Source organism: Pongo abelii, chromosome 1 (genome assembly GCF_028885655.2).
Source record: "Pongo abelii isolate AG06213 chromosome 1, NHGRI_mPonAbe1-v2.0_pri, whole genome shotgun sequence".
In the NCBI taxonomy this organism is placed as follows: domain Eukaryota; kingdom Metazoa; phylum Chordata; class Mammalia; order Primates; family Hominidae; genus Pongo; species Pongo abelii.
Genome location: NC_071985.2, coordinates 200,667,617 through 200,695,323, shown reverse-complemented (window position 1 = coordinate 200,695,323; position 27,707 = coordinate 200,667,617). Strand labels below are relative to the sequence as shown.

General features: G+C 56.4%; 3 protein-coding genes across 6 annotated transcripts in view; 1 reads left to right on the top strand and 2 right to left on the bottom strand.

Annotated features, from left to right (window-relative positions):
- FNDC5 (fibronectin type III domain containing 5) overlaps positions 1-18,536 on the bottom strand; it is a 31,103-nt gene extending 12,567 nt beyond the window's left edge. Inside the window, exon 1 of one of the 2 annotated variants that reach the window (XM_054538374.2) lies at positions 18,282-18,536. The gene's annotated coding sequence lies outside the window, so the exon portion shown is untranslated. The remainder of the gene's footprint in view (positions 1-18,281) is intronic. The other variant, XM_063713586.1, reaches the window with a different exon arrangement.
- On the top strand, positions 10,975-23,596 carry HPCA (hippocalcin). 2 transcript variants are annotated; one of them, XM_054538394.2, is made up of 5 exons: positions 10,975-11,255; positions 14,014-14,412; positions 18,657-18,762; positions 18,898-23,094; positions 23,206-23,596. In XM_054538394.2, the coding sequence occupies exons 2-4, from the start codon at positions 14,035-14,037 to the stop codon at positions 18,993-18,995; spliced, it is 582 nt and encodes a 193-aa protein (XP_054394369.1). In that variant the 5' UTR covers positions 10,975-11,255; positions 14,014-14,034; the 3' UTR covers positions 18,996-23,094; positions 23,206-23,596. The 2 variants fall into 2 exon arrangements, with proteins under 2 accessions (XP_054394369.1, XP_024091734.1); XM_024235966.2 differs by lacking the exon at positions 10,975-11,255 and adding an exon at positions 11,580-11,654.
- Positions 19,750-26,582, bottom strand: TMEM54 (transmembrane protein 54). 2 transcript variants are annotated; one of them, XM_063713589.1, is made up of 6 exons: positions 26,357-26,582; positions 23,287-23,480; positions 21,069-21,128; positions 20,714-20,803; positions 20,464-20,598; positions 19,750-20,037 (listed from the first exon to the last, which is right to left on the bottom strand). In XM_063713589.1, the coding sequence occupies exons 1-6, from the start codon at positions 26,370-26,372 to the stop codon at positions 19,963-19,965; spliced, it is 570 nt and encodes a 189-aa protein (XP_063569659.1). In that variant the 5' UTR covers positions 26,373-26,582; the 3' UTR covers positions 19,750-19,962. The 2 variants fall into 2 exon arrangements, with proteins under 2 accessions (XP_063569659.1, XP_002811148.2); XM_002811102.6 differs by having other exon boundaries at positions 20,714-20,902; positions 26,357-26,553.
- Between the last annotated feature and the right edge of the window lie 1,125 nt (positions 26,583-27,707).

The following is a 27,707-nucleotide window of genomic DNA, read 5'->3' as shown; positions in this document are numbered from 1 at the left end:
CTGAGTGCTGGTGGTGCTGAGGACATAGTGATGAACCAGACTGGTCCTAGTCCTTAAGGAGTTCTTATGGCTGGGGAAGAGGGGAGAGATGCTCTTAAAATACAAAGAGGGGACTGCCTTCTGGAATAGGAGGCACCTGGGGCCTACAGGGACAGAAAAGTTAATTAACTTGAGAGGAAAGCAGGAAGGGCTTCTGGGAAGAGGTGATGCTTGAGCCTAATAAGTACTGACAGTCAGGTGGAAATTAGCCAAGTGAGAAGAAAGAGGCAGAGGGAAAGAGGAATCATTCGCCCTGAGGTCTGGAGTGTTTCTGTGGAGGGAAAGCAGGAGAGACAGAATGTTTATGTGGGCGTTTGCTATAGGCTCTGAGCTGTGATATTGGGAGCAGGAAAAGTAGAACTAGATTGGGAAGATTGTTCCCAGCTTGCAAGAGAAGCTGGGGCTAGGAAGGGCTTTATTTATTCAACAAACATTTATTGAGCACCTACTAAGTGCCAGCAGCATCACAGCTGTGACCAAGACAACAGGGTCCCTGCCCCATGTGAATCTCATATTCCAGGGGAAGAGAAAAGCAATAAACAAGTGAGCTGATGACCAAATGAAATATCTTCAGAGACTGAGAGTGGCTGTGAAAACAATGAAGTCATGTGGTGGAGAGTGGCTGGGTGGGGTGACATTACCTGGTGTGGGCTGAGGGGGAGTCATCTGAACTGACACCTGAAGGCAAAGGAGGCGGCAGCACACAGCACAGGAAGGGAGCTCCAGCCCCAGAACAGCAAGTGCCAAGGCCCTGAGGCAGGAGCAAGCTTGGCATGTCGGGGAAACAGAAAGAAGCCAGTGAGCCTGGAGCTTTATAAGCAAGAAAGAGGCAGTGAGGGCAGGTGGGATTGGATAGCACATGGCCTCCAGGTGTGGAAGGGAGGTTAGGTTGATCCCACTCACAATGGGAAGCTTCGAGGGGAAATGAGATGGGATGTGATTTGCATTTTAAAAGGCTCACTTTGCCCGCTTCAGTGTGCAGGCTGGATGGCAGAGAACAGGAGTGGGGGGCCAGGTGCCCTGTGAGGAGGCAAGGAGGGTGCTGCGGTCTCACGGCCAGAAAGGATGCGGTGTTGGCCTGGGTGGTGGCAGGGGACAGAGAGAGAAGTCGATGGAGGATTTGGGATGGTTTTTTTTTTTTTTTTTTTTTTTTTTTTTTGTAGGAGGAGCTGATGCATCCGACATATAGGAGGAGATGAAAAGGAAGCAGGGCAGAGGTCAGCCCTCCAAAGTCCAGATTCTGAAGCCAGAAACCCCTAGCTGGGTGACCTAGGGCCAAGTAACTCTAGCTTTCTGAGCCTAAAATGCCTCCTCTGGTCGGGGTGGAGAAGAGGAAGAGAGAAAGAAAGAGGTAGGAGGACGGGGACCGGGAGGGGGGTGGGGGGTGTGGTGGGGAGGGAGGAGGACGGGGGAGGGAGGAGGAGGAGCGGCGGAATAGAACCTTCTAATCGGGTAAAGGAGACCTCCTCAAATCTCTTCAGTTCTTCAGAGTCTACACAGGAAGGCTCCCATCCAACAGCACTCAGAGAGGTTGAGAATCTCACCCAGTATCACAAAGCCAGTCAGTGGCAGCTCCAGGCCTCAAACCCTGGACCCTGGCTTTGCCTTTGGAGACAGATTCTCAGCTGCACACCAGTCACCCAGATTCCTCAAAAACAGTGGGGCCAGAGGCCCTATTTTAGAGGCTCAGAGTGGAAGGCAGTGGAGGAGGTGGAGGCAGCTAGGGGAAGACGAGAGAGGGGTAGAAGGACAAAAGCCTGGGAGTGAAGACTGCCTTTATGTTCACTCCTCAGCTCAGCCCCGGACTGCCGGAGTGACCTTGGCATCTGTTCTCACTGGCGAACAGCGGCCATCCGCAGTGAAGGTCTGACCCTGAGGCTCCAAGGCCGGTCCACCTCCCACAACCCAAGTCCACGGAGGGCCTCCCTCGTGGCTCTGCACAGCCTGGGCACAGCCAGCAGAGGGCGCCACCTCAGCCACAGTGAAGCCCGCGTTGCCCCAGCGCAGAAACGGCCCCAGGAGGAGACCCCGGCTGGCAGAGGCTGCCTTGCCTGCTGCTTAGCTCTCAGGAGGTCAACTCCCAGGCGAGCCGACCACAGACGCAGCAGCCAGGTAGAGCCTGCATCTTGCTGCCTCTGCCTGTAAACATGTCTCTGAACCTCTCTGAGCCTCAGTTTCCCCATCTATAAATGGGCCTAACAATAGTGCCTGCCTCATAGGGTTCTGTGAGGAGTCGATGAAGATCAGCCACATAAGGGCTGAGTTCCTAGCAGCTGCCATTTTTATTAGCAGTAGTGGCAGTTGTATCATATCTTAAAGCGCCTGACACAAAGCAAGTCCAATCAGTGGTGGCTACGATGATGACAAAGATGATGACGAGATGTTGCAGGGACTCGGTCATTGCTTGTCTCAAATTTCCTCACCAGGGTGTATCCAGTGCCTGCCAACCTGGGATGCCTCTAGTGAGGGGCATTGCTGCCTTCCTGGCGACACTGCCAGACCATCCTTTTGCTGAAAACTGCCTCCTGGAAGCCATCCCCCCACTGGCCCACCCAACTCCCCGCTCAGGATGATGCAGCTGGCCCAGCCTCTGGCCTCAGGCCCCTTTGTTAAAAGTCTGCATGAGAGGTCTCAGAGAAGGCTGGAGGAGAGTTCCAGCAGCTGGACTCATCTCTTTGCTGGAAGGGAAGGGAACCCGGGTGGCTTCCCAGGCAGGAGATTCTCAGTGGGTCTTGTTCTTGCTGCTCAAAGTTCCTTTTCTGCACACTGGGAAGAAATAAGTGAAAGAAAAAATCCCTGTGTTGTCTAAACCTCCCCTCATACCTCTGACCCAGGAATGGCTGGAGGCTGAAGAGGGAGTATGATGGCCCAGAGTGACAAGCCCAGGAATCCTGGCATTCTAGTTGGCTCTGGTCCCACCTGCTGCCAGACACACCCATCTGTGTTTGTGGGTCCTGGAGTGAGTGCTTGTGGGTCTGGCATCAAGGGGTCTGGTGAGGAAGGCAAGAGTCCAAGGCTTGGAGCCAAACAGTTTGGGCTCACACATTGGCTCAGCCCCACACTACAGTGTGACCTCTGGCAAATCACTCTCCTGGCATCCATCCCAGAGTGGTGTTGTGGGGAACACAGGAGATATTACATGTGAAGAGGAAAGCGCAGGACCTGGCACGTGCTAAGTATCTATAAATGTTGCAGTGGGTATTATTATAAAGCGCAAGTCCCTCATTTCCCTGAGATGCTCTCTGCATCTGAGTGGGCCAGGGTGGCTGTGGGAGTGGGTTATGTCAGGCAGGATGACGTTCTGACCCACTTCTGGGTCAGCGGGCCAGGGCTTGAAGCGCTGTGCCCGTGCCTGCATTTGCAAGGGTGTGCGTGTGTGTTTGGGAGGAGGAAGGGGTGTGCATTGGGTGTGCATGTGTGCAAAGGTGTGCATATGCTTGTGTGTATGCACCAAAGGCAGCCCCATCCCAGGCATTCCTGGGGCAAATGCATACTTGCAGGTACCAGTGCAGTCTCCCAGCAGTGATTCAGGAGGCCCTGCTGTTCACTGTTACTATGGAAACAATGAGGCAATCCTCAGCCTCCGGGAGATCCTAAGGTGCCAAGAATGAGAGCTGGCCTGGTCTTCCCAGGGAGGGAGACAAATTGGGAGCACACGGTTCCTGGGATAGGGCAACCTCGGACTCTGGGGTGGGGTTCTGGAACTCTGGGTACCCCTGGACCCTCTGGGAAGTCTTCTCACTCCTCCAAGGAAGGCTGGCCCACTGGAAAGAGCTCAGAGACAGAGCTGGGTTCTAGCTTGCCTCTGGCTCTAACCCCATGCATAGTCTCAGGGAAGGAACTAGGGTGCCAGCAGCAGTCTAGAGCTGGGGTGTGACCTTTCCTCTCACTAGGGCACCTGCCAGCAAGGCTGTGTGAATGTGTATCCCGGAGCCCTGAAGTGTCACGGAGCAGCCTCCTTCACGTGCACTACCCTCCACAGTGTCTTGTAGGTTCCCCACAGCAGCTCTGCAAGGGAAGCAGGGATCAGCTACATGCACAGTCCCTCCGCCCCCAGAGCCACACCACACAGGTGGCTGGGAATTCCAACCACTTTTCTGGGTTATGAGGAGCAGGCTGGGAGGAGAATCCCCCAGAGCTATGGGCAGTGGATGCAGCGTTCAGCCTGGACAACCCCAGCAGAGCTGGGCCGCTGGAAGGCTTCTGGGAGGCAAATCCTGGTTTAGGGGGCACTTTTTTATTTTTATTTCACTTATGTATTTAGAGACAGGGTCTCGCTCACTGCAACCTCCATTTCCCGGGCTCAACAATCCTCCTGGCTCAGCCTCCTGATTACACACCCAGCTAATTAAAAAAAATTTTTTTTTGTAGAGATGGGATCTCACCATGTTGCCCAGGATGGTCTCAAACTCCTGGCCTCCAGCAATCCTCCTGCCTCGGCTTCCCCAAGTTTCTTTCTTTTTTTTTTGAGACGGAGTCTCGCTCTGTCTACCAGGCTGGACTGCAGTGGCGCAATCTCCGCTCACTGCAAGCTCTGCCTCCCAGGTTCACGCCATTTTCCTGCCTCAGTCTCTCGAGTAGCTGGGACTACAGGCGCCCGCCACCAGGCTCGGCTAATTTTTTGTATTTTTAGTAGAGATGGGGTTTCACCGTGTTAGCCAGTCTCGATCTCCTGATGGCGTGACCCGCCTGCCTTGGCCTCTCAAAGTGCTGGGATTACAGGGGTGAGCCACCGTGCCTGGCCCGAGGAAGTTTCTTTTAAAATCTTAATTTGGGGCTGGGCTTGGTGGCTCACGCCTGTAATCCCAACACTTTGGGAGGTAGAGGCGGGTGGATCACAAGGTCAGGCATTCGAGAACAGCCTGGCCATCATAGTGAAACCCTGTCTCTACTAAAAATACAAAAAATTAGGCCAAGCATGGTGGCTTACACCTGTAATCCCAGCACTTTGGGAAGCTGAGGCGGGCGGATCACCTGAGATCAGGAGTTTGAGATCAGCCTGACCAACATGGAGAAACCCTGTCTCTACTCAAAGTACAAAATTAGCCGAGCGTGGTGGCGCATGCCTGTAATCCCAGCTACTCGGGAGGCTGAGGCAGAAGAATCACTTGCACCTGGGAGGCAGAGGTTGCGGTAAGCCGAGATCATGCCATCTCCAGCCTGGGCAACAAGAGCAACAAACAAACAAACAGAAACCAAGAAGCCAGGCATGGTGGCGCATGCCTGTAATCCCAGCTATTTGGGAGGCTGAGGCAGGAGAATCACTTGAACCTGGGAGGCGGAGTTGCAGTGAGCTGAGATTGCGTCACTGGACTCCAGCCCGGGCAACAGTGCAAGACTCCGTGTCAAAAAAAAAAAAATCTTGGCCAGGCGCGGTGGCTTACGCCTGTAATCCCAGCACTTTGGGAGGCCAAGGTGGGCGGATCACGAGGTTAGAAGATCGAGACCATCCTGGCTAACACGGTGAAACCTCGTCTCTACTAAAAAAAAAAAAATACGAAACAATTAGCCGGGCATGATGGCGGGCACCTGTAGTCCCAGCTATTCGGGAGGCTGAGTCAGGAGAATGGCGTGAACCCAGGAGGCGGAGCTTGCAGTAAGCCGAAATTGCGCCACTGCACTCCAGCCTGGGCAACAGAGCGAGACTCCGTCTCAAAAAAAAAAAAAAAAAAAAAAAAATCTTAATTTTGACTCAAGTCTAAAATATCCTCCATGCCCAGGTTTTAATACATTCAGACAGAAGGGAATATAAAATTACAAGTGAAGACTCAGCCTCCTGCCCTCCACTCCACTTCCAAGAAGTGACTGGTCCCTTTGCCATGACCCAGGAATGATTTTCAAATGGTCCTGTCCAAGATAGACCAAGAGAAGTGGCAGAATTGAGCTCCCCAGCAATGGAATTATGGAAGAAAGATCTCAATGTTTTGATTACAGAGGCTGTGAAGGGGCCACTTCTAATTGAGGGGAGCAGAAACAGGGTGGGCCTGGCTGGGTGATCTCAGGCAAGTCACTGTCCCTCTCTGGTCCACTCCTGAGGCCCTTCCAGCTATGAGTTGCTTTCACCAGCAAAAAGAAAAGTGATTACTCTGCTGGGCAAATGTGGCCCGGATGTGACCCCAGATGCTGGCATTACTTCATCCACCCCCAAGGCCACCTCCCATATGGGAGAGATTAGGGCTGAGAGAGGGTCAGGGAGCCCCTTCATCTGGTGTGGGGAAGATCCTGGTCATCCAGGGCAGGGGTTGCTGGGCTGGTGGGACATTATTAGGGGAAAGGAAGGTGGAGGGAGAAGAGATGGGGTGGAAGGTGAGGGTTCAGGCATGTCTCAGAGAGCCTCTGGTAGGCAGTGGGGAGCCATGGAAGTTTATTAAGCAGGGAGGAAGGTAATCAGATTTAGAGAAACTGATCAGAGCAGGGGAGCTATGGGAAGGCCAGAGCTGTAATACCAGGCAGATATGACCAGGAAGTGAGTGGCACTGGGGAGAAGAGGGCAGGTCTGAGACCTCCTCTGCTACAATGGGCCAGACTTGGGAAGAAGGCAGGTGTGGGAGTGAGGAAGAGGGAGGCGTCCTAGATGGGGTGGGGCCTCAGCCTCCTTTGGTGGATGGAGGGGGCCCAAGGGCAGGACAGGCTGTGGGAGAAGGTGATGGGGTAACCATTGGCAGGCTTACGTCAGGATGTCTGCGGGCTTCTGGCAGCAAGTCCTGGAAGTGGCTGCAAAGGCAGGTTTTACAGAAAATGGACCAGAGGGGTTGTTTTTGCCAACTTCCCCCAAAAGATAAAAGGCCATGCCAGGATTTGAATCTGGATCTGTCACCCCGGGAAATCTGTACTTGCATGTTGAGGAACCAGCTAAGATGCAGCACTTTCTCTATCTCTTGGGCTCCCTGACAGTGGACTTGGCATGGAGCTCGGTGCTTTTACCCAGGAGTCAGGGCTCTTCTTGGGGACCCATTGGAGCCATCTCCATCTTGCAGAGCTCAGCAGCCTCAGGGGCTCTCCCAGCAGGATCTTCAAACCCAGACTTCTGTTTGGAGAAGGACCATCTCAAGCAGCTCCAGCATTCCTGATCTCCCAACACCAGGGGTTGCCTAGGAGCCACGTGGAGCCCTGTGAGTACTGACAGCCAACATTAGCTGGGCACTGACTGGGCGCAGGCGCTATGCCAGGCACCTCGCAGGCTCCCTCCCTCTTAATCCTCACAGCAGCCCTTCCAGTGCTATTATTATTGTTTCCATTTACAGACCAGGGAACCAACCGAAGCTTCCAGAGGTCAAGGGCCTTGTCCCGCTCCACTATGGGGTGGGTAACGCTGCTGTGTGACCTGGGCTCCGCATATAAAGTGAGGGACTTTGCTTGAGGCCCCCAGCACCTCACACTCCATCCCTGAATTTGGGTCTGCAGTTCCAGCTCCCAGGACTTTCCCACCTCTCGCTCCAGTGTGCTGTTTCTTAGGGCCCAGCTCCCTTGGGAACAGCCAGGCCTGTCCCCTCCCCCTCCCGGGCTGTGCTCCTGGCAGCTCTGCTGCCCTAGGCTCTGGTCTGGGGGTGGTCCCTGGCAGAGAGGGGGCCGGGCAGAAGATGGGATGCTGGGGCTGAGATGCGGGGTACTCGGAGACCCCCAGGCCCCCACCTCAGAGCCCACTGTGCTCTAGGCTGGGGTAGGCAGGGCCTTTTGGAAAGGGGTGGCTTGGGGTTTTAATCACTTTTTCAATGTTTGTTTGTGTAATTCAGCCCCAAAATGCTTTTCCCTCCATCTGTCCCACCATCTGCTCCCGTCAGGATTTTCCAAACCGTTTGGGACCAAAGAGGCAACAAGGTGGGGGGTGGGGGGTAGGGGGTGGGGGAGTAGGGTGGCTGGGCCTCTGAGGAGGCTGGGGAGGGGCCACCTTCACCCACTTCATTGAGAGGTTTCCAGAGAGGGCCTGGGCTCCTGAGTCACACAGAACTGGGTTCAATTTTTTCTTTTTTTAGAGACAGGGTCTTGCTTTGTTGACCAGGCTGGGGTGCAGTGGCGCAATCATAGCTCAAATTCCTCAAAATTCCTGGGCTCAAGCAATCCTCCCACCTCAGCCTCCCAAGTAGCTCAGACTACAGGCGCCTGCCACCATGCCCAACTAATTTTTGCTTTTTTTTTTTTTTTTTTTTGAGACGGAGTCTTGCTCTGTCCCCCAGGCTGGAGTGCGGTGGTGCAATCTCGGCTCACTGCAAGCTCTGCCTGCCGGATTCACGCCATTCTCCTGCCTCAGCCTCCTGAGTAGCTGGGACTACAGGCGCCCACCACCATGCCCGGCTAATTTTTTTGTATTTTTAGTAGAGACGAGGTTTCACCATGTTAGCCAGGATGGTCTTGATCTCCTGACCTCGTGATCCACCCGCCTCGGCCTCCCAAAGTGCTGGGATTACCGGTGTGAACCATCGCGCCCAGCCAATTTTTGCATTTTTTTGTAGAGATGGGGTCTCACTTTGTTGCCCAGGCTGACCTTGAACTCCTGGCCTTCAGTGATCCTCCCTCCTCAGCCTCCCAAAGTGCTGGGGGTATAGATGTGAACCGCCACACTTGGCCAGAACTGGGTTCAAATTCTGACACTGTTGCTTTCTTGCTGTGTCACCTCAGCCAGGTGACTTTACTTCTCTGAGCCCCAGTTTTCCTATCTGTAAAATGGCAGTTAACATTATTGATTCCTCAGGATCATTGAAGATCCAGTGAGGTGACGTGTGCCGAGAACTCTACACACTGTAGGTGCTTGAGATATCACGTCTCTCTCTCTGGCATCCCAGGAGCAGTTCTGTCCCTCCCTTGGTAGTGGTAGAGGAGGGTAGTCGGCCGATTTACGTGCCCCTCTCCTCCCTCCTCAGATGCTGGGGACTTCCCCTTCCCTGGAACTTGCTCGCCCTTCCATGGACCCTGCCACTGCCTGGCTCTCTCAATTACCTGCCTCCGCTTCTACCCCACCCCTGCCTCTCCCTCCTCCTAGGCGCCTCAGTCTGAGGTGGGAGGGACTAAGTATCACCAGCAAGGACACCGCCCCACACACAAGAGGCTTCCAGGGTCAGGAGGCCTCATTCATTCACTCTTACATCACCTGTCTGAACTCTCTGCTCAGAAAGGGGAAGAGACTTGCTCTGGGTTGTCCAGAGCGAGGGACCCAGGCCTGCTGCCCAGCTTCCCCTCGGCCGCCCTTTTCATGGCCATATCTTAGGGCTTGGACCAAGGGCTGCGTTGTGCAGTGTGGGGAGCCCTGAACCTTCTTTTGCTGTTGGGGGGTGGGCTTGCAATGCTTCTTAGTCCCTCTGAAAGGTGCAGGTGGCTGATGGGAAGTAGCAGCAGAACCCACTAGGGCCCACACTCTGCCTCCAGAACCACCTACACAGTCTAGGTGCAGGGAAAGACAAAGGCAGGAGGGGCTCATGGGGAGGCGAGACATGGCCTTGCCTTCCAAAACCCCTATCTACTGGGGAGACAGAACGCAGACTGGGGCTCCAAAGGCAGGGCACCAGAGTCACCCTCAAAGAAGAAAGGTGGTTGGTGGTGGGGGTGGTGGTGGTGGGGAGAAGTCAGCCCCTGAGGGGGTGAGCCTGCAGGAGGCTGAGCTGGGGAAGTGGGGAGAAGGCAGAGAGGGAGCTGAGCAGCCCAAGATGGGGATAAACCGAGTCCCCCAAGGATAAAGAGGAGGATCCAGACCACTCAGGAGAGAGAGGAAGGGGTGATGGGGGAGGGGGCTGAGGGGGTGAGAGAGGGCAGGACCGTCTCCCTGACCCCAGCACAGCTGGTCCCCCAGGCCTGGTGGGGAAATGGGAGGGAGCTTGCCATTGGAGGGCCCTGGGGTGGCGGCTGAGCAGCGAGTCTCTCCCAGCCCCCAGGTCCTCACGCAGGAGGCAGCTGGGAACCACCTACGCTCATCTGGCGTCTCTCACGCCTCCACTGGGGGTCCCAACATCAGAGCCAAGGCACACAGTGAAGCCGGTGTTCCTGAGAGCCCAGCTGTCCCCACCCCACCCCAGCCTGGCTCCTCAGTTCCTCCAAGTGAGACCTCCCCGCCTGCCTCCAAGCAGGAGGGACTAAGGCTAGACTCTGAGGACTTGAGAGGCTCAGTCTGGGAGCCTGGAGGCGGAGCCCTGGGGTGCCAGGAGGGGCTGAGCTGCCGATGCTGAAGAAACTCTGGGCTGAGAAGGGCCCTCTGGGCAGACGGCAAATGCTGCCGGCTTTACCTTCGAAGTAAATCCAGAAACCAGACCCACCCCGGCCATCTCTCAGCCTGAAATGGCCCCTTCTCCCACCTTGCCCCCAACTCCTCAAAGTCTCTTCTTGACATAATAACCAAAGGAAGCCGTCCACATGGAGGTCACACCCTCTCACTCTGCTCAAAGCCCCCCAGGACTTCCCATCTCATCTGGAATAAAATGCCTAAAGTCATTGTCATAGGCCCCAAGGCTCTGGATGGCCCCAATGGCAGTTACCATTCTAACTGCCACACCCAAATCCCAACGTTTAAAAACACATGTCTAATATCGACATGTATATTGTGTCCATTGTTTATTGTCTGCACCTGTAGTCCCACTACCTAGACAGAACAATGCTGGCCGCAGAACTAGTGTTTTATATGTATTTGTGGAATGAATGGACGAGGGCGCACACACTGGAAAAATCACTTAACCCCTTTGAGCCCATTTCTTCATGGGGACAATAAGGACCAACCCCTAGAAATGGAAAAAGGACAAAATCTCAGCCCAGCATGCGGAGAATGTTGCTGAGGCTGGGGGTAGGTGGAGCTGGGCTAGGGGTCATCGACTCTGAAGAGGAGCTGTGCAGTCGGCAGGCAGTGGGTAGGTGCCACAGGATCCCCAGGCAGAAGATGTTCTGCCCTCCTGTCATGGCCTGCACAATCAGAGGCTGAGGAGGGAGGAAGGGAGGGGGTTTCCTTGATTGGAAGGGGGAGTGGGAGGAGCAGCTGACACCAAAGTTGGGAGGTGGGATTAATTCTGAGAGGGGGGTCGGGGTGAGGTCTGGAGTGGTGGGTTTGAGATGGGGGCCGGCTCGCCAAGGTGGAGGTGGGGAAGGGGGCGTGTCTGCCCCCTACCCCGAAGACCTCAGTAGCTGGAGGAATGGGCGCTCCACGCTCCCAGCTCCGTTAGTTGGGAGTTGAGGCGCAGGAGCAGGGAGGGTGCCCAGGGTGCCAATTCGGCCCTCGAAGCGACGTGCGGCTCAGAGCCCAGGTGGGTATAGGGAAGGAAGCCGGGCGGAGTGGCCTGGGATCGCCCCCGGCTCAGGAGAGAGACCTCTTGGCACTACCCTGTCCCTCCATTCCGGCCACCACAGCCGAGGTGCCGAGGAGAGGGGCGCCGCGGTCCTCCTCCCCGGGCAGGGTGCTCCCTCGAGGGGGACCGGGGAACTGAGGGCGTCCCCTTCTCTCTCCGGGGCGGGGGTGGGGGGCGGAGCCCAGCGCACCGCTCCCCAGCCCCCAGGGCTGGCGGGGACCCCCCCCAGGGGAGGGGCTCCGGGTGAGCGCTGCGGGGCGTCTCCCTCGCAGTCCCGCCCGCCCCTCCTGCCGCCCCTGCCGCGCGCGCCGCAGCAGCGCCGCCTTCCCTGCGCAGTCGGTGTCTCCGCGTCGCTGGGTGAGTGGGGGCAGCTCCAGCCGGGGCCGGGGGATGAGGGCAGGGGGTTCCCGGAGCCGGGGGCCCACGTCCAGGGCTTCCCAACACCGCCGCTCCCGGGCTTCCCTGGAATCCTTGCCCCGGGTGGCGGGGGCGCTGGGGACCGGGGAGCGCGCGGTGCTCTCCAGGGTCCTGACCGCCGAGTGGCCGGCCCCTAGGAACGGCGTTCGACCGCCCTGGAGCGCCCCCTCCAGGAGGGGCCACGCGCCGGGCGCTGTCCTAGTGCTGAGCGGATGGAGGCGGGGGCTGGGGGACAGAGCTGAGGGAGGTTTGGAGCGGGTCCCCGGGGCTGGCTTCTCAGGTCGAGCTGAGGGGGTTCTTCCCATACGGGGGACTGGAGGTCTTTGCGGGCAGCTGAATCTTCTTCCAACCGGGAGGGGCAACTCCGAGGGTGGCAGGGAGGAGGGGGCACTGGAGGAGCTCTCCTGCTCCGCGCATCTCTCTGCCCCCACCCCGGTGACCCAGTTCCTTGGACCTTGAGGAGGGCAGTGCGGGACATGCCCCAGACCTTCTCATTTCCTTAGCCCTTTCCCACTCACTTGTCGGGTGGGTCCTTAGCCTGGGCCATAAGAGGCTGGTCTAGAAAGGAGGGGCACCAACTTACAGAAACATGCATGTGACACACCGCCGAGGACACACACGGGTCCTCCAAATGGCCACACGGGCTCATTCCCTCACGCTGTGACGGGTGCATACCTGATCACATGCACATCTGAAGCACATGCAGGGACACAGATGGAAAGACACGGCAGGCAAATGCAATGCAAAAACCAGCGGTACACATCATGCATGAGCACATGCACTCACAACACACCCATTCACATGTGTGCAGAGCTTCATGCACATGTATGCACAAGGAACCCCCTCCTTGCCCCAAGTGGGTGGGGGTCACCTGCACACATGCCTACATCCCTGTGCAGAACTGGCTGGCTGTTTCCTCTTCATTGCCTTCTACTCAGCCTCCACAATCTAACCTGCACTCAGGGGACCTTTCAGGACTAGAGGAAGGGTAAGTGTTGGGGAGGCTTGGATGGGCTTGGGGGGGTCTCCTTGGAAAGGGGCCCCCAGCAGGTCTGGGGAGGTTTGCAGCTCCCTCTCCTGGGACCTAGCAGCACCCCTGGGAAAACAGAAGGAAAACAAAGAAAAATGGCAAGGGTGCCTGAAGGTCCCACGTGCAGCTGGCCATGTGAGAGGTGTCGGCATGCGAGTTGGCGTGTGATGGCATGTGTGAGACATGTGGGGTCGTGGGCTGGTGTGTCTTGATGCACAGGGTATGGGAGTTGTGCGTGGTGCCATGTGTCGATTCGTGTGAGTTGTGGAGCAGAGGGAATGTCGTCATGTATGGAGGCATGCTGACCCATGGGTGGGCGTGGGCTGGTACGTGAGTGGCATGGGATCTAGGGTGTGGATCTGGTGAGCTATGAAGCATATGGTTATCGGTATACATTCGTTTGCACAGTTTTTGTATGAGTTTTGTGGCACCTGGGTATATGTAAGTCATTTTTATTTATTTAACACTTATGTAGCACTTATCTATGCAGCCATGGTTCTAAGTGCTTCACACATATTAACTAATTTAATCCCCAAAACAACCCTCTTAGGTAAGTACTGTTATTACCCCACTTTAAAGATAAGGCAGAGAGAGTTTAAGGAACTTGCCCAAGGTCACGTAGCTGGTAAGAGGAGGAGCTGGGATTCAAATCTAGGTGATCTGACTCTGGAGCCCACGGTAACACCTCCCTCTGCTGCCTCTTGTTGGGCACACCTGTCAGAGGGAGAACAGGGCAGTGTCTGGGCTGCGGGTATATTCAGTGCTGAGCAGGCACATGTGAGGCAATGAGAAGGCAGTGGGTAGGACGGAGGAGGATCAGAAGGTTTTTCTGCACCTCTGTGGGCAACTCTAGGAGTCAGCCTCATAATGCCATGGCTGTGTGACCTGAAGCAGCCACCTCACCTCGGTAAGCCTGCCTTCTCATCTGTAAAATGGGGCAAGTCCCCATACAACCTGTTGTGAAGGTGAATTGATGTGCATTTGTGAAGGCTTAGTGGCCGGCACCGAGAAGGGCCTCAGTAAATGTGAACCCCCCTTCCCTTCCTCCCTCTCCCAGGAAAGTGTATGGTCCAGGGAGATGGTGTGGAGCATGGCATAGATACAGGATGCCTGGGTCTAGGCTGTGTGACCTTGGGCCAGTTCCTCTCTTTCACTGGGCCAAACAAGAGGCAGGGATGGCTATTGGCAGGGGGACCCATCTGGAGCAGTGTCTAGTAGCCAGGAGGGCCTGATCACTCCTCTCTGCCCTTGACCCCCTTGGGGACCCAGGTGGGACTTGGCTCAGCGGCCATGGGCAAGCAGAACAGCAAGCTGCGGCCCGAGATGTTGCAGGACCTGCGGGAGAACACGGAGTTCTCAGAGCTGGAGCTGCAGGAGTGGTACAAGGGCTTCCTCAAGGACTGCCCCACAGGAATCCTCAACGTGGATGAGTTCAAGAAGATCTACGCCAACTTCTTTCCCTATGGTGACGCCTCCAAGTTTGCTGAGCACGTCTTCCGCACCTTTGACACCAACAGCGATGGCACCATAGACTTTCGGGAGTTCATCATTGCGCTGAGCGTGACCTCGCGCGGCCGCCTGGAGCAGAAGCTCATGTGGGCCTTCAGCATGTATGACCTGGACGGCAACGGCTACATCAGCCGGGAGGAGATGCTGGAGATCGTGCAGGTGGGCCCCTGGGCCCCTCAGAATGCCGGGCACAGGGCCCGGCAGCTTGCACCCACCACCCCTTTTGATCCTCTCAGCAGATCTCGTAGGCAAGTGGTGGCAGGGGATATTCTTGCAATCCCATTTTAAAAATTGTTTTTAGGAAATATTTCCCATTTAAAGAAAAGTTGAGAAAACTCCCCTATACCCTCTACCCAGATTCGCCAATTAACATTTTCCCACAGTTGCTTCATCATTATCAGTGTGCGTGTGCGTGTGCGCACACTAGTGTGTAACATTTTCTTGCTGTTCTGAACATTGGCCCTTTACCCCGGATACATTAGGATATATTTCCTAAAAATAAGGACATTCTCTTATATAACCCATAATATGATTACCAAAGCCAGGATATTTAACATAGAAACAATGCTATTATCTAATCTACCAACCATATTCCAATTTTGCCAACTGTCTCCATAATGTTCTTTATAGCATTTTTGGCCCTGACCTGGGGTCATGCATTGCATCTAGTTCTCATGTCTCTTTAGCCCCCTTTAATCTGGAATAGCTCCTCATCCTTTCTTTATCTTTTATGAATTGACACTTCTGCAGAGCACAGTCCAGTTATGTCTAATTGATCCTCATTTACACCAGAGGAAACGGATGCTCAGAGAGATAAAGGCACTTGCTTGAGGCCACACAGCCTGTGTGAGTGGGCCATCTGGCACCACTGTCCACATTCCATCTGGATACCCAGCCATCTTTTAACTAATTGATTGAGGGCCCACTATGAGCCTAGCATTCAGTGAGGTGCTCATGAGCTCAGTGCGTACTTACAACAACCCCATGAGGCTCAGAAAGGTGAAGTGATATGCCCAAAGTCACACAGCACGTAAGTGGAGAAAAGCTCTGGCTGGCCACTACTCAGAGCTGTCTACTGAGAGGGCTCTGGACTCATAGCCAGGAGGTCTGGCTTCCAGTTCTGGAAGTGGCCTTCAATCTTAGGTTGCTCATCTGTACGGTGATACTGACTTCACAAGGAGATTTAAGGACCGGATATAAATGCCTTTTGTTAGTACAAGTTTAAGTGTGCTGCATGTTAGCTTTATTTCAGAAACCACCCATCCCCTCAGCCCAGGCTTGAAGATGGCCAGGGCTCTGGTTCTATTTTATCTGCCTTTTTCCTAAGCCTTTACAGGTTTTTTCACCTGTAAAGTGGGGGTGTTAAGCCCCTGCCTCACAAGGCTATTGCAGGAATAGAGTGAGATAAGGACTTGAGTGGAAGGCTTGGCATATAATTGGTACTTGTTAGACATTAGCAATTGTCTGTTATTATTTTCTCCTCTGCACATCCTCTGCTCTAGCCAGAAGGGCCTTTTCAGCATCTTTGAAATGTGCCCTGACTAATCCTTTCACGCAGCTTTGCACAAGCTCTTGCCCCCTTTCCTTCTGCATCTCTGAATCCTTTCCCTTCTGGTCCCTCAGCTCCACAGACTGCTGCCCCAGCCACTGCTGGACTCTTGACTTTGGCTTCTCCTCTTGCTAAGGTCTGGGCCTGCTCTCCAGGTGGAGATGTGATGCCCTCCCCATACCTATGGCTAGAGGGGGGAAAGCCCTAATGTTTGCCATGGACTACTGTGAGCCAGGCATTTGACCCTTTAGTTGCTTGATGGTAGGGGGATCTGGGGGTCCTGATGGTAGGGCCAAGTGGCCAGAATGGTGGAGGATCACCCGGACATGGACAGCAGCTGGGTACTGACCAATCTGAAGGGATGTTGGCATTTTACCACTTAGTGTGTTGCACTGGTGTGTAATGGTAAACCCCAGTCCTGCTGGAGCCACCACGCCCAGGGCATCAGTCAAGCTAGACCCATTCCCTGGGCATCCTCAGGACCCCTTTCTGGTGGCCTCTGCTATCCAGGCCCTGGCTTCTTTTATGGCGGCCCGGGGGCCCCAGACAGCTGGTGCACACAGAGCTCTGCAAGCCCCAGTGCCTGATTAATGACAAGTCGGCTCCCATGAAACCATGAGTAAGCAGCAATTCCAGACAATTAGTTAGGAGGCCCAGGAGAAGGCTATCACAGGGTTACTGGTCACTGGCCCAGTTCTTCTCAAGACGCAGCCGTGTGCCAGGTAGTGGACACACTGGAGAGGAAGAGACTGCGCCTCTTGGGGCTCCCACTCTGGTGGGGGAGACAGATGTGTAGGTCACACTGACAAGCTCAGTGACAGGGGTGTAAAGGTGTCATCTGGGAACCAGGGGACTGAGTGGCAGGGAAGACTTGAGGATGTGGAGGATGAATAATGACTGTAATATGAGCTGCTGTTTACTGACCACCCACTCTAGCCAGCCACGGTTCCTCACACATAATCTCATTTAATCTGAGGAAACTGAGGCTCACAGATACATATGTGTCCAAGGCTACAGTTAGTGAGTAGTTCAACCAGGACGCCACTCCAGGTCCATCTAACTTTAGAAACTTGAGACTACCAGACCCCTCTATTCATGTGCTGGTCAGACAGGTACTGATAAACTGGTCACAACTGTGGCTACCATTCATTGAGCAGTTAATACAGACTGGGTCTAATGCTAAAGGCCCTGCTGATTGTCACTACCCCACACTACCCAAGCATACCTCCAGCAGCTAAGAGGGAACAGGTACAAATCAAGTCTCCACCATCAATTTCCTTCTGAGCCTCAGTTTCTTATCTGGAAAATGAGTATCATGATACCTGTTTTTCAGGGCTTGTGTGAGGTTTAGAAATAGTGCATGTAAAGTACCTGGCACAGAGCGGGCCCCTGATAAGTGGTAGTTAGTATTGTTATTCCGGGCAAAGCCTGTAAATGCTGGAGAATCTGAAGGGCCAGGGGTGTTTGGCTGTTGGCAGAATCACCCAGCCAGGGGAGACCTGATGGAAGAGGGTCAGCAGTGGACAGATTGTAAAGCATCTTAAATCCCAAGGGCCGAATGGTTTGAACTTGGTACAGAGGGCAGTGGGAAGTGCCAATGGCTTTTAAATAGGGAAGTCCCTGCCTGGTGCCAGGTTCTGGGGATATGGGCATTAGCTAGACGTCCAAGTTTGCAGGAACAACCCTGCAAAGACATAATTACTTCTGGAGAGATGTCTGCAAAGGAAAAGTCCGCCAGGCTCTGGGCCCATATGCACCCTGACCCAGCCTGGGTTGGAGAAGACCTCGCTAAGAAAACAGCTTGTAAACTGAGCCCCAAGGAGGAGTGGGAGGCAGCAGAAGGAGCTGGGTGCAAGGCGGGCCTAAGGGGAGGTCTGTGTGTGACGGGAGTGAGGGGGTGGTGTGCGGGCTGGGGACGTAACAGTGGAGATCTGTGTTTGGAAAGAGCTTTCAGAGGCAGCATGGGGGAGAGACCCAAGGGACAGAGGCTGGAAGAGACCAGTGTGGAGGCTGAAGCTGGATCTGAGGCAGCAGAAGTTTATGGGATGGGAGAAGGGAGGCTTCTTGGAGGAAGTGTCGGTCGGGTAAAGCTGGAAGATTGAGGAGACAGGTTCCGTCCTTGAGCTCCAGGGCACTGCGACCCAAGCTACAGGCCAAGCCCTACGTGCTCGGTACATTTAGCGCAAGAACTCTCTTTCACGTCGCCTCGGGAGCTACTGCACGTGGCGGCTGCCGCACTCTGCCCAGCCCAGCCTAGCCAAGCCTGGCGGTCCCTGCCCGCTGCAGATGCTCATTTGCATTCATTTGCATACTGTTCCCCGCCCCTCTGGGCCCAGCTGCCTCTGGCCCTCCAGCCCACGCCGCGCCCCCTGCCGGCCGCAGACGGCCCCGCAGCGCAGTGCCGACCCCTTGGCCCGGCGCCCCCTTTCGACCACCGACCGCGGGCCGCCCTGGGCCCGGGTGCCAGCCCGGTACTTACCCCCGACCCGCGTCCCGGGCACGCGCTCCTCAGCCTGCCGCTCCAGGCCCTCCACTGTCGGGCCCCGGTGTCCTCCAACATCTCTCCTGACCCCCTGCGCCCCCAGATTCCCGGCGCCCGCTCGGAGCTTTTGCTCCTTTCCCACCCAGCCCTCCAAGGGAGCGCGGCAGGGCCCGCCCGATAGCCCCCTCTTCTGGGAGGCCTTCCCGGACACGCCTTCCCGAAGCCCTCGGCTCCCCACGCCTCCGTGATTCCCCACTCCACCTTGCCCAGGCGGGGGCAGCAAACGTCAGAGAGCCCGGGGGCGCCTCTGAATCTTGCGGGTGGGGGCTCGGGCAGGCTCCTCTCACTCCCCGCCTCCCCTCCCGCCCCCAGGCCATTTACAAGATGGTTTCGTCCGTGATGAAGATGCCGGAGGACGAGTCGACCCCGGAAAAGAGAACTGAGAAAATCTTCCGCCAAATGGACACAAACAACGACGGTGAGGGGCAGGGGCGGGACGGGGTGGACGGGGCGGGCGCCTTTCCCTCTCTCCCTCCCTCCCTCCCTTTCCCGCTCTGCCTCCCCTCGATAGGCTGCCGCCTCCTTCCCCATCACCGCTCCCCTCGCCCTGCAGGCAAGCTGTCCTTGGAGGAGTTCATCCGCGGGGCCAAAAGCGACCCGTCCATCGTGCGTCTGCTGCAGTGCGACCCCAGCAGCGCCTCCCAGTTCTGAGAGGAGCCAGGTTCCCCTTCCTCCCTCCCTTCACCGGCCCCCTCCCGGCTCTTAACTTCCTCTCCCTTGTGTGTATTCTGGCTGGGGGCCAGATTGGGGAAGCCCTTCTCCCCGGGTCTGCCCTGTGGGGGGCTTCCGGAAAAAGGAACCCTGCGGTACCCCCAGGCCAAAGCAAGTAAGCGGTCAGCACCCCCCAATCCCAGAGGCAACAATAGAGACACAGGCTGGGTTGGTCTGCCCCTCAGTCAGGCCCCCTTACCCACCCACCAGCCCCGAGGCCAGACTCCTCCCCCAAAGGGGCAGTCCCTGTCTTGCAGGTCTCAGCTTGGGGGGTGGGGGGAGTCATGCCCAGGGGAGGAGCCTTTTTATCTGGAGGGGAGAGAAGGATTCTAGGGGTGTGGAGTTGGAGAAAGAGGCTTCCCTGAGCCACCCTTCCCTGCAGAAGGGCCTCAGCCCTTCCCACCCCAGCCCTTGCTGGTCCCTAGGCCAAGCCACCAAATGAAACCTTCCAGGATACTAGCCCACCAGCTGTGGGTCCCAGAAAGCCCGCCTGCCTTTTAGCACTTTGATACACACAGACCCACGGAGCTCTCTGTGTTTGGCCTCTCACACACACACAGGCCCATAGACAGATGGGCAGATGCACCCAGAGCCCCATGCACAGTGTTCTGCGTGGGAAAGAGACACGGTCCCCCCGGCTGAGCCCCTGTCCTCCCCTCTGTCCCCCCAACCGCCCCCCCTGCATGCAGCCAGATGGAGCATCTCTGTTCTTTTTAATAATTTCAGAATAAAGTCTCATTTCAGTGCAGTGGGCTGGGTGGTGGGGGAGAGGGTTGAAAGCCCCACTTGGGTTCCCCGAGGGTCCATTGAGCCCTCTCAGGCCAGCTCCAGGAATCCTGGCCTGGTCACAGAGCAGAGCTGCTTACAGGGTCCTGGTGGCCATGGGGCCTGGGCAGGATATCATCTCTCAGAGGGTCAGAGGCTCAGAGCTGGTGCAGCTCAGCAGGTCACGGCCCTCCACCAGCTCTGGGTTCTCCCGCATCTGCAGAGACACAGGAGGCTGCCAGACCCACTGGTTCTCAGCCTGGGTCTCCTCCTCCAGGACATCCGGGAAATGGAAGGAGGTGAGGGCTGGAAGGATCTCTGGGGGCAAAGGGGCATCACTACCCACTCCACTGCAAGAGCCAGGCCTGACCTTTGGAATGCCCTCAGTGCGAGCCCAGACACCCCTGCCCCTCCTTCAAGACTCATCCTGGGCCCTAGGAGAGCCAGGTGTCAGTGTGTGTGACTCTGCTGGGAGATCTCACCTCTCCGAGCCTCCAGGCCTCTCCCTTTGCTCCTGGGGAGAAAACTTTTGCCCCATTTCTCAAGGTGGGGGCCCATACATAGGGGTGGGGCAGAGCAGCTTGGGCACCCTGGCAGGGGCTCCCAGGAAATCCACGGAGTCAGGGCTGTGGAGGGAACTTACCATGTGGTGGCTGCTTTTCCCCCACCAGGGCCTCAGCTCCAGCAGCTGGTGGGTGAGCTGAGCGCAGCGCAGAGCAAAGACGTTCTCCGCCACGCAGAGCACTAGGGCGATGCCCCAGAGGCACAGGCTGGAGCTCTGCGGGGCATGGGGCAGAGATGGCTGGCTGGAGTTGGGGGTGGAGGGTGGATTCCAAGAGCCCTTCCCACCCGTGCGAGGGCCTGGTGCCCCTACTCCAGGCCTAGGTACTCACATAAATGCGTGTGGGGTCGAAGGGACAGTCAGGTGCGAGGGCCAGTAGTTCAGAGCTCCCAAAAGTGCAGGCAGCCAGCAGCGCCTTGCCCTGGGTGGCAAAGGTCACGGCGATGGAGGCCAAGAGGCCGAGGGCACAGGTCAGAGAGAGGAGAGCACAGGCCACGCTCGAGCTAAACACTGTCCAGCGCTGGACGGGGGAGGCCACTGGTCAATGGGTGTCGTGCTTGGCCCCCATGGGCAGCTCTGACCTCCCTGAGGGTCAGCCTTACCGCCTCCAAGGAGGCCAGGCTCTTGGCGGGTGGCTGCTGTCCCTACCCTTCCCTCACAGCCGCATCCCAGGAGGCACCACGTACCAGGGGGGTGCTGGGGAGGTAGCGTGACAACACGATGGCTGCGATGCCTGAGGTGATGACCTGTAGGGAAGGCTCAAGTCAGCCCTGACTCCTTGGCTAGAGGAGCAGGGGCAGGGGGATCAGGGCCACTCTGGGATAATGATCTCACCGGCGCCAACCATTGCCCTCCAGACTCCCCCACCCCTCACCCGCTGCTTAGCCTGGGCCTCACATCTCCATCTGCCTCCTTATAGTCCAGCCTGACATGATGTTTCTAAAACAGTCACTCCCTCTCTACAACTATCCATGAGTCCCCACTGCCTAAGGCTGTGTCTCAAGCAGGCTCATGTATCCTGGGGCCACCGGGGCATGCCAGGGTATGCATGGGACACCCCTTTCTGGAATGAAAAAGATTGTGGGAGAAACTAACCCAGTTAGCAAGGAACTAAAATCAAAATTGTTACATTGAAACAAACCAAGACATGTTATGGAGTAGAATTTTAAATCTCTGGGAGTATTTTCAATGATTCCAGGCTCTCAGTGACCAGACCCCAGCCCCAACCCTGCTGGCTTCTCAGCCCTACCTGGGCTACCTTCCTCCCTCACTGCTCTGGATGTGGATGCCCATACACAGCCTGCTCAGGACGCTGCCCACGCACCCTCTCACCAGGAACACCCTTCCTGCTCCTCTGCCCGTGTGGATCCTGCAAGCCCTGCTCAGGTTTGCACACGTTTCCCTAACCAGCCTTGATCCCAAAAGGTGGGGCTACCCCACAGTTGAGCCCAACAGCTGCCATCTGGATCTTTGGGGTCCACCCAGCCAGCCTTCCTCCTGATGTTCCTCACTGGACCAGGCTTGGGCCGGACCCATTTGAGCCAGGTGGTATGACGGGGTCCTGGGTTCCAGGCCTAGCATGTCTTTAGTTCACATGAGAGCCACGACAGAGTGCCGCAATCTCTGTGGGCTTAGCCCCACTCTGCAGGATGAGCTGACAGAAAGGACACTGGTTTTGGTGTCAGACACAAATAGGTTCCAATCCGGTTTGGCTTCTGTGTATCAGCAGGAGGTTGGGTGAATCCGTGAGTCTTGGTTTCCTCTTTTGTGAAACAGGGATAATAATGGCCCCCAGTTACTGGGAGCAGCGAGGATTAACTGAGTAAGTGAGGGGAAGGCTGAAGTGGTCCAGCTCAAAGCCCATCCTGGTGGACCTCCTCGCCCTGAGCTCACTGCCTTCCCTGCCTTGCTCGCAACAGTATTAGTCAGAGGAACTCCAAGGACCCTGCACACATCCGCCCAGCTCAGCCCTGTCCCACCAACAGAGCCTCTCCTTCTTGCTGGGACCTATGACCCCCATTCTCCCAAGCCTTGAGGCCAGCAGGCTGTCTGAGCTTTATTTTGCAAGGGAGGAACAGGCCTAGAGAGAGAAATAAGTCCCTCAGCCAGGAGGAGGCAGGGATGGAACTCAGACACTGATGTGAGGGAGGATCTTCCCCCCAGGCTGTGGCCACTTGTGCTGACCGGCAGGAAAGAGCTTGAGACTACCAGACCCCTCCATTCATGTGCTAGTCAAACAGGTACTGATATCCGGTCACAACCGTGGCTACCATTCATTGAGCAGTTGCTACAGACCAGGCCTAGTGCTAAGCTCCTGTCAAATTGGTTTTCTCAGAATCTCCAGAACAGATCTTAGCCATTTCCACCTCCAACCTTCCAGTCTCCCGTTCTCTGTACTCGGAATGCCATCTCAGCTTCCTTTCCTGCCTATACTAGCCTCAGCATGCCAATACGTAGGTTCTGGTCATGGCAGCCTGTCTCTGAACTCCTGCTCATCCGTCAATACCCAGGTCAGAGGCCTGCACTCTGTGAAACCCTCTGGCACCCTCCCAAGCTCACCTCCTGTTCCTTTCTTCTGTCCAGTGGTGCTGTGGATATTCCTCGATGTAATAATCATCTTAGCTCACAGTAGTGGGCGCTAACAACATGCCAGACACTGTGCTAAGCACTTTGTGTAGATGATCTCATCAGTACCCATCAGGACCCTCAGAGGTAAACACTGTTACCATCTCCATTTTATAGATGAAGAAGTTGAGTGACTTGGGCAGTTGGTAAGTGGCAGACAAAGGGTTAGTCCTTGAGGCTCTCTGCTTACCACCACAGGCTCTGGGTGGGGACCTGTTGAAGACCCTTCAAGCCCCCTCCAGCCTCATCCCACCAACCACCCTCCCAGCCTGGCCATACCACGATGGCGGAAGTGACAGAGAGGATGTTGACCACGCAGTACTGCAGAGCCACCGCATCTTGGGGGGTGCCCACGTAGCGCAGCACTGTGCCATGGAACAGGGCAGCTGTGATGAAGCTCACATGGCCCAGCACCACCAGCACCAGGCCTGTCTTCATCAGCAACTTCCGGAAGTCGCCCACACTCAGGCCTCCTGTGGGGGACAGCTATGTCAGGGCTGTGCGTGGGGCTTATCCTGCTGGGCAGAAGGGGAAGCTGAGGCCCTGGCCCTAGTGATGGACATTGGGTTCTAAACGTATTTCTGGATGACTTGGAGCCAGTAACTTGTCTTCTTTGAGCCTTGGTCTCCTCATCCATAAAAGGGGTTCGGGATGCCTTTGTGAGAATCCTTGGGACTCTAGGGCTGGGCAAGCATACAGGTGGCTCTTAGCAGTAGCGCTTGTTAGTGTTCAACGTCATGAGTGGGGGGCGCTAGCTCAGGTCTCTAGCTCTAGACTTTGAGATCCTTCCACTAAACTCCCCATTCACTGATTCGTGTGTTCACTACACGTGTTCACAGAGTGTCTGCTCTGTGCCAGGCCCTGGGGTACCACGGTGAGCTCCACAGTCACTCTCCAGGCCACAAGGAGCCAGTTCATTGGGCAGGAATTGGGCCCTGCTTGGTACTCAGATTTGTGGATAGGGCCTGGAACACAGCAGATGCTGACACTGCTGCTGAACTGAACTGCCCAGAGCCAGGTGACTTGGGGAGGTAACTCAAGGCTCTGAGTCTCCATGTCCCCATCTGTAAAATAGGAAGAAGAACCTTGCCTCTTAGTGGGTCCATGAGGAAGTGGATGGGAAAGTGTGGCGTACCCTGAGGGTACTGGGAAAAGCAAGATCTCAGTGCAGGGGGAACCTGGCAGGATGGAGTGAGTGGGGGAAGCTGGGATCAAAAGAACACTGGGACTCATTCAGATGCTCTCAGTGGCCAAGTAGCTGTCCAGCCCTACCTGCACATGCCAGCTCCCAACCTGCTCTCTGAAATTTGCCCATAAGTCCTAGCTCTGCCTTCAAGGAGACACACCACACCCCCTGGCCCTGCCAGCCCCTCACTAGAGCCAGCTCTGAGACTTAAAGACTGTGGTCAGGCCCTAGAACTAAACATCCCCTTCTTTAGCTGCTTCTGATGGGATGTGACTCTGAGTCCCTTCCTAGACCTCCGTCTCCTCATCTGTGGTAGAGCGGTTTGGTCATATTTAATATATGGTAGCTCTGCAGCTGAAAAAAAAAAAGTGGTCATGCCTCTAATTCCAGCACTTTGGGAGGGCAAGGTGGGAGAATCACTTAAAGCCAGGAGTTCAAGACCAGCCTGATGAACATAGCAAGATCCCATCTCTACCAAAAAGATCAAAATAAAAAATTAGGCAGGCATGGTGGTGCATGCCTCTAGTCCCAGTTATTCAGGAGGCTGAGGCAGAAGGATCTTCTGAGCCCAGGAGGTGGAGGCCACAGTGAGCTATAATCGTGCCATTGCACTCCAGCCTGGGCTACAGAGCCAGAGACCCCGTCTAAAAAAACTGAAATCTCTACATTGGACACTCTGGGACATCTGTCCCAAGTTGTGCCAAGAGACAGTGTCCAGGGAGCAGGAAGGGATGGGGCCATTCAGTCACAGACTTGCTGTGTGACTGTGCACCAGCCCCTCCCCTCTGGGCCCCAAGTTCCACATCTATAAAATGGGGAGGCATTGGTCTAGCCAGTCTCTGAGACCCCTGGAGCCTGCAGGACCCTCTGGAGCTGAACTAGGTCTAGGAGAAGCAGAGGGCAGACGATGGGCTGGACAGGCACCATGAAACTGGAATAGCATTGTGAAGATGGACTGCCAGCCAAGCAGGAAGGGGCACGGCAGCTTCAGCGCAGGAGCCTGACCCACCTCACCCCATCCACCCACCTACCTACCTGGGAGCTCAGTGTCTACCTTCCAGCTCAGGGCTGGGCTCAATAACAACAGCATCCCAGGACCAAGACTTTGGTCAAAGAGGAGGCACGGTGCCAGCATGGGGCTGTGCCTGGAGCACTGGACTGAGCCTGGAGCAGTCCTTGACTTTTTAAATTAAATTGGTGGAGACAGGGTCTCACTCTGTAGCCCAGGCTGGAGTCCACTGGCCTGATCGTGGCTCACTGAAACCTCTGCCTCCTGGGCTCAGGTGATCCTTCCACCTCAGCCTCCTGAGTAGCTGGGCTAAATTTTTTTTTTCTTTTTTAAAATTTTTTGTAGAGACGGATTTCACTATGTTTGCCAGGCTAGTCTCTCCTGTACTCAAGCGATCCGCCTCGGCCTCCCAAAGTGCTGCCTCCCAGATGAAGCCCAGCTGGCTTCATTTCTAGCTTACCACTGCGGGAGCGCATAGCAGCGCAGCCGGCAAGGTGCTAAGCGCTTTACTCTTAGAAGCTGCCCTCATCCTCATAGTAGTCCTAGGAGGTGGGAACTACTGTCCCCCTCTTACCGACAAAGAAACTGAGGCTCACAAGGTCTCTCGGCTAGACAGCGGGGATGCCCCAGGACTCTGCGGCCCACAAGCAGCATCACAGTGCCCAGGCAATGAAGGGAGGGGGCACATTAGTCCAACTCCCCCGCTGCTGATCCTTTTTGCCCACGGCTTTCCTTCCTGGCCTCGGGAGAGTGGAGAGTATGTAAGTGGGAGCCCCTTGTAAGGCTGGGGAAGCTGAGGCCTGGCCCCGGGGTCCCTTCTGGGTAAGATGGGGCTGCTCTCTCCAGCGTCTCCTCTGCCGCCCACCCGGGGGTCCCCGAGGGCAGTCGTGCGCCTCCGCAGGAAAGGCAAGAGAGGGCGAGGGTAAGAGACGCTACAGCCACATCGAGAAGACACCTGCAGCGCTCCTCCCTCCATTTCACTGCTGGGGAAACTGAGGCCCAGAGAGGAAAGTGACCCGCCCCCGGCCTCGTAGTAAGTTAGAGGCAGAGCAGGTGGCCTGGCCCCCTGGGGGCTCGGGCTCCGGGCTCAGTGCTCCGCTCCCGTGGGAGGGTTGGGGTGGTTCGGGGCCTCCCGCGCGTCCCCCGTCGCTCACCGAGGCGCAGACACATGTCGGCTCCGCGCTGGTCCCGCCCCCGGCTTCAGCGCGGCTCCAGAGGCTGCGGGCCGCCGGGGGACCCTGCTCCCATCCCGCTGGCCCGTCGCCCGCGCGTCCCGCACCGCCGCGCTCGCCCACTTCCCGCCCGGAGCCCGGGGCTGGGCGGTGCTGGGCCGGCCTCCCTTCCCGTCACCCCCCGGGCCGCCCGGCCCCGCAGCGCCCCTGCGGCTCGTGCGCTTCCCGGCCGGTCGGACCGGCTGAGCAGCCGGTGGCCCGCCCGCTGAGTCAGGCGCCGCCCCGCCCGGCCCGCCCGGCGCCGAGCCGCCCTCCCTCAGCCCACCCGCGGCGGCGGGCCCGCTCTACAAAGGGAAACTGAGGCTCTGAGGAGCCGCCCCGCGCGGGCCCGCGGGCGAGCTGGGGGCTGCACGCGTAGCTGTGGTTACCGTGACCTGGGTGTGGCGCTTGGGCGGAAAGCCCCGGGGCCCAAGGCTGGGACGGAGAGGGGCAGCTGCTGGGGACTGGGGTCTGCCCCTGCCTGCTGTATGACCTCAGGCAAATCGCCTCCCCTCTCTGCGCTTACCTTTACCGCCCGCGAGTCTTGTCTTCCACGCCGAAAAAGGCGCTTTACGTCTCCTTCTTGGTCGGGAGGGCCTCAGTTCCGTCCTTGGAAAATCAGGGATAATTCCTGTCCTCTAAGGTCGTGGTGAGACAAAACAGGATACAAAAATTAGGTAAGAAAGCGCTTTCGGCCGGGCGCAGCGGCTCATGCCTGTAATCTCAGCACTTTGGAAGGCCTAGGCAGACAGATCACCTGAGGTCAGGAGTTCGAGACCTGCCTGGCCATCATGGTGAAAGCCCCCCCACCCGCCCCGTCTCTACTAAAAATACAAAAATTAGCCGGATGTGGTGGGGCAAGTCTATACTCCCAGCTACTCTGGAGGCTGAGGCAGGAGAAAAGCTTGAACCCGGGAGGCAGAGGTTACAGTGAGCTGAGATCCTGCCACTCCGTCTCAAAACAACAAAACAACAACAACACGCTTTGGAAACTCTCCAGACTGTCTTTATGGACAAAGTGTAGACCTAGCAAGAGCACATAGTAAGAGCTTTATTAGTACTGCTCTGGGTTGCTGAGCCCTTTAATGTGTCAGGATGGACCCCAGTGAGGTCCCTTGTTAGTCTCAGCATCCCTTTGGTGGAGGTACCTTGCCTGCACCTTTGGGTTCAGAGACCACAGACCACTCACCTAAGACCACCAGCTGGAAGTGGTGGAGTAGGTAGGAGCCTGGAATCCCCCTGGGTCTCTGTGCCCAAGTTCTGTAGAGTGGCCACATTATGGCCACCTCCCTGG

Bases quoted from the DNA above. Each gene is read 5' to 3' on its own strand.
- HPCA (XM_054538394.2), top strand. From the start codon at position 14,035: ATGGGCAAGCAGAACAGCAAGCTGCGGCCCGAGATGTTGCAGGACCTG. The intron at 14,413-18,656 runs GTGGGCCCCTGG...TCCCGCCCCCAG, and splicing joins AGATGCTGGAGATCGTGCAG to GCCATTTACAAGATGGTTTC. The intron at 18,763-18,897 runs GTGAGGGGCAGG...CTCGCCCTGCAG, and splicing joins AATGGACACAAACAACGACG to GCAAGCTGTCCTTGGAGGAG.
- TMEM54 (XM_002811102.6), bottom strand. The intron at 20,903-21,068 runs GTACGTGGTGCC...TCCCCCGTCCAG, and splicing joins ACCTCCCCAGCACCCCCCTG to CGCTGGACAGTGTTTAGCTC. The intron at 20,038-20,463 runs GTAAGTTCCCTC...GTGTCTCTGCAG, and splicing joins GGAAAAGCAGCCACCACATG to ATGCGGGAGAACCCAGAGCT.